Genomic DNA, 5103 nt, shown 5'->3' on the forward strand with positions numbered 1-5103 from the left:
TGAACAACCGTGTGCATCCTGATATTTGCTGCAGCAGAATATGGCTGAAACTCTTTTAATGACTGAGTGTGCAGTCAGCGTTTCAGGAAGTCAGCTCAAACGTTTTCTCTTCTGCACATCAGTAACGTGTCAATAGAGCACATGGGCAGGGTGCACAGGAAGTGAGTCGCAACCTACATCTAAAATAGGAAGAGACCTCGGCTTGTTGGTGCGTAAAGGTTGTTTCCTACTCAAGATCTACTCGCACTTCATCGGAACATTGWGCTGAGCTCAAAATTCTCTTTTCCAGGTGTGTATTTTTCTCCCCTCCCRTTGATCAAGTATTGGTGCTTTACATCCTGTCCTTAAAATGGAACAAAAAATAAATAAACGTAGAAGCTTTCGGCAGTTAAGGAAGTCACTTTAATCTATTTCACCTGCATCGTTTCTTTAAAAACATTCATGTAATTGCTATTTTTTTATTTGACCGTTCCATCTCACTCATTTCATTGATGRTGTACTTTTTAAATGAACTGATTTCTGCTCCCCAAACCTTTGACAGACGGAACTGATGATGCAAGAAACGGTGCTGCGGGTGTTTGTGGTGGCGTTGGGTCTTCTGCTGTGTCCGAGAGACCCTGGTGTCGAGGAGTGGGACGAGCGACACAATTGGTTTGATCAGCATCCGATTGAAAAGGATAAACTATCAGAATCAGATGTGATTGTTCCCGAGGAACCAAGAGAGGGGGCTGATCACACATTACCAGCTAGTGTTGCGAAATCTGCTACAAATCTGCAAGAAGATCATGACAGTAAACCACRGACTGAGGAAAATGGAAAATACATCCTCACTAACAACTCTTCCAAAGAGCCAGCAAGTCTCCAAGGTGGAAACAAAAAGCCTGAGGAGATGGAAGAACAAAGATCACCTTTTCTTCACGTCCAAACCAAGGCTGCAGAAACTGAAACTGCAGATAGGGCCCTGGAGTGGGAGAGAGATTACCTCTGGTTTATGTGGAACACATTCTCCATTATTTCTATGATTAACTTTGTCAGGAAGTACGTCAGGAGGAATTTTCAAGTGGATCAGGGGGTAACCAGGACCTTTCCTGCAGTCTGCAGAGTTGCACAAGTCCTGCTACCTGATGTTGCTACTCTGCACCGGTTTTATGCGAAATGTGTTCAAATCTCATCTGAGAAGAAGTGGAGGGAGGGCGAGTTTTTGGAAGGTTTTGCAAAMGATCTCTTAGACGCCATGAGGAGCGTCTGTGACGACAAGGGCAGCATGATGATGGAAGACTTTCGGGTGGTGAACGCGTGTGATATCGTCGTTCATTTCACGCCACCCGAGCCRTACAGATTTCAGTGTCAGCTCGGAAACAACCAAGCGAGCGACCTGCTGTCGGACATGCAAGTCTGTGGTCGAATAAAACTGGTGGAAGAAAAGAAAATCCAAAATGGCTGCCCCTGCCAGTCCTCTGACGTGGATGAAGACATGGTTTGTTTGCTGCATTGTGAGGGTGAGAAGGTAAAAACAAAAACGGTGGATGTTTCTGATGGTCTGTGCGCCAAAAACTCTCCTTTCCTGTCTAAAGCGAAGGTTTCCAGGTGGTTTCAGAACACCATCAAACAAGCGTGGGCACAGATTTCACATAAGTACGAGTTTGAGCTCAACATYCGCTACATGGAGGCTCCAGGCTCGCTGGTCATTCGGTTCAGATCAGGGAAGATGATTTTATTCAACATGAATCCGGTGATTAAATTCAACACCGATGCTCATTTTTCCATTAATCCCTGGTCCTCCAGTAAATTGGACATCTTCTGGACTCTCTCCCTGAGCAACTATGAAGACCGCCTTTTGGAATACTTCTCCAAACACCTCCCTGAAAACTCCTGCCATAATCAAACTCTTGAGATTGCTTGTTTTCTTCACAAGAGGCAGACATCGTTGTCAGGGTGTACCGAACTGAAAGAAAGGCATTTCAAAATGGCAATGATGCACCTTCTGTTGACCAAAAAATCCTCGCAGTGGAATCCAGACTTTGTGGCTTGCAGGCTGCAGGACTTGCTGGAGTTCATAGAGRAAAGCCTTGAGAAGAAGCTGCTAACCCACGTTCTCATTGGTAACCCTTTAGCCGAGGTCATCRACGTTCCCAGAGAGTTCACCAGAGCCAAACCAGTGAACCTCTTCCATCCCTTTGTGGTTCATAACTGCATTTACAAAAAYGCCGTCCGTCATTTCCAGGAGATGCTTCGAAACGCACACATGCTGATACATGAATACGTTGCTCAGCGTATAAACGATASCAGCTTTTTTGTTTGAGAAAAGTTTTTAAAATCACAAATAGTTCATAAGCTCGTGCAATGAGTGCGTCCCCAACATTTATTTAAAATAAAACATATTATATTTTTAGTCTTGCTCAGTCACAAACGTCTGCACGCTCTTTTCAGTTCACTGGATTAGTATCAGCAGGTTTTATCAGGTGGTCAGCTTCCTCAAATTTATCTTCAGAGTCACCGTTCCAAAGGTGAACAGAGACGGCATTCTCARACTCTGCTGAAACAGGACGTAATATTTTCATTTTTTTATTTGCATCATATTTTTGCAAKCTTCTTTTTTTAAATGCACTTTGCACCAGTATTAGCTTGTCAAACATTATTTTTGTCTTTTAAAGATGAGTCACAGAGCACATTTAGAATCGTGCAAATAAATGCTTCATTTGATGGGACAGTTTTACTACACCTTCTCCTTTCTGCAAAAAAAAAAAAAAAAGGTGGCAACTCACCCTCTGGTTCTGCTGACTGGCATGTTGACTCACAACAGTCACACACCGAGTCTTTACCGTAGAGCTCCTTCCACCTAAAGCATAAACAAGATTATCAGGTCAAAATACAGCTGCAGCTTTTGCCATCAGGCACACATGCAACTGCCAACAAACTCCTGTGCAGGCAGGTTTAACAACTCACTTCTGTGTAGCCTGATCGTAATTGCACGCCTTTGAACTCGGGGTTGGAGTAGATGGTCCTAAAAACATCTCACAGTGCATGTAGAATTGCTGAAAAAAACATATTTTAGTGTTCATTGAAATACTTTATTAGAAAGCATGATGTTATTTCTATTTATTTACCGTACCTGTGGAGAGGTGGAGGAAAGACCTTTGAAAATAAAGGCTCCCACACTGAATTTCTGGATCATCTTTGAGTCACCAGTGAGGAACTTTGACTGTGTCGTGACCTTACCATCAACCATACAGCTGCAGGAAACACACAGTTATCAAAAGCAAAAAAACTTTTATAATTCAACTGTAAAAACATTACCCTTTATTATCAATGACCGTGTATCGAGGATGTGAGTACGGGTCTTGAGAGGCAGTCGCAAAGCACTTATTGATGTAAATCCTCTTTTCTCCGGTGTTGTCATGTCCATTAGCCTCAAAGTGCAGTGCATCCCCCAAGTTGTAGATTTTTTTGCTGGTGATTAATTTCCCAAATGCTGTTATGGGATTAAAATTACAAGCCAAAGAAGTAATGTAAATTTCATTCATTTTTTAAAAAATTGCAAGCACATAAATGCAGATTTATTATTATTTTTTACTTCTGAATGCCTGTTTATAGCATTTTCTGTTTTGATTTGCTTACATTTTAACTGATGAAGAATATTTTCATGAAAATAAAAAGTTCAAATAAAACTTTGTCTAATTAAAAGCTTTCTCATTTTACGACCATAAAATCTTTATCAAATAAAGCTAGCAGCAATGGCTTTCACACATTTATTCTGACATCTTTCTCATGATTTGTGTTTTCTTGTTTATGTTTAAAGATCTCTGCTAGTTTATGATGTTGCTTTTAAAAAGGTACATTTCTCCCACTTCTCTCAGTGTTTTAAATCATTTTAAATCTACAAGCTTGTTTACAACTTTTAATAYAGGAAACGACAGAAAGCAACATTTGCAAAGCATACCATCTTGAGGCGAAATGGTAAAAGTACTGTTTGACTGAAGCTTTTTGTAAACGGTCCTTCCTTGTAGTTTGGGATGAAAGCCAACTTTATACGAGTAAAACAACCTGCAATAGTTACAGAAAAAACATGCTCACAAAAGCTGAGGAAAATTGTTCTAAATCCATCTAAAAGTTTATAAAACCATAAATCTTACCTGTGGTATTTGCACTGCAGAGGAATGTCGAATGGCATTTCTCTTAAAACTGGACCAGTTGGATTGTAGTGGAGTGGAATGCTGATGGACAGATAATCTGGAAAACTCTGCAAGGAAAAACAAAATGTRAGTTTTGTCAAGTTAATAAAWAAATAAGGAGGGAGGGGTAATTTTAACCAACCTCTGTTTTGAATCCACAGTTGCTTTTCAAATGGTACAGAAAGTAGTAGTAGTCTTCATTAAYCTGGTTGAAAGGGCAACTACCTAGTGCCAAATACATGTGTGCATCTTCAGACTTAAAAACGTTCTTTTTGATTCTTACATATATTCTGTCAAGATAACACAGAACTCCAATCAAATCTGATTTTTGTGTTGCTCCTTCAGCACGAGACACAGTGGCAGGGACACCCTGCAGAACTTTATGAAGCCATTTGGGGATTTGTCTAGCACCCATTTCTGGCTTTAGATCCTCTTTATGATCATTGGCAATAGGAACAGTGAGATATTCAGGAAGCTTCTTTGATTTGTCTTCTGTAGCTCCCTCAACCGATGCTCCCAACATTTTGAATGCAGGTGAGGAACCTTCTTCATTTGTCTTTCTCTCCCACTCCAGTTCAGCATCTTCCATTAGCACACCACAGGCAGAGCTAAACAGCAACAAAACAAACCCCACATTCATCATTTTCACACCTGAGTCTGCCTCTAGCAGAGTTTTACAGATTTTCCTACACTGCAATCAAAAGCCAACTCCCAGCAGCTGCTACAGGAAGTGATCACAAGCAACCAAAATCCCTTGAAATAAAAACAAAAATCTGTCACAATATCCTGAAACTAAAATCACTTTGTAGGATAATTTGCTTGTTTTTCTTACATCAAAACTTAGTTATCAAATATAAAAATGTGTAATATATTATGTTAAAATATATTGTGCTGGCTATACTGTATATAAATTTAACACATTCCTTTAAAT

At 40.2% G+C, this 5103-nt stretch overlaps 2 protein-coding genes across 3 annotated transcripts; one reads left to right on the forward strand and one right to left on the reverse strand.

The window, feature by feature from the left end:
- The first annotated feature begins 553 nt into the window (after positions 1-553).
- LOC106518755 (inositol 1,4,5-trisphosphate receptor-interacting protein) lies at positions 554-2302 on the forward strand. The gene has a single exon (XM_014010153.1). It carries the CDS (start codon positions 554-556, stop codon positions 2300-2302), a length of 1749 nt encoding a protein of 582 aa, XP_013865607.1.
- A 33-nt stretch (positions 2303-2335) lies between these two features.
- On the reverse strand, positions 2336-4869 carry zp3c (zona pellucida glycoprotein 3c). 2 transcript variants are annotated; one of them, XM_014010222.1, is made up of 8 exons: positions 4315-4869; positions 4134-4240; positions 3941-4044; positions 3298-3472; positions 3113-3233; positions 2947-3035; positions 2766-2839; positions 2336-2533 (listed from the first exon to the last, which is right to left on the reverse strand). In XM_014010222.1, the coding sequence occupies exons 1-8, from the start codon at positions 4813-4815 to the stop codon at positions 2427-2429; spliced, it is 1278 nt and encodes a 425-aa protein (XP_013865676.1). In that variant the 5' UTR covers positions 4816-4869; the 3' UTR covers positions 2336-2426. The 2 variants fall into 2 exon arrangements, with proteins under 2 accessions (XP_013865676.1, XP_013865675.1); XM_014010221.1 differs by having other exon boundaries at positions 2336-2536.
- Between the last annotated feature and the right edge of the window lie 234 nt (positions 4870-5103).

Source organism: Austrofundulus limnaeus, unplaced genomic scaffold (genome assembly GCF_001266775.1).
Source record: "Austrofundulus limnaeus strain Quisiro unplaced genomic scaffold, Austrofundulus_limnaeus-1.0 Scaffold66, whole genome shotgun sequence".
Taxonomy (NCBI): domain Eukaryota; kingdom Metazoa; phylum Chordata; class Actinopteri; order Cyprinodontiformes; family Rivulidae; genus Austrofundulus; species Austrofundulus limnaeus.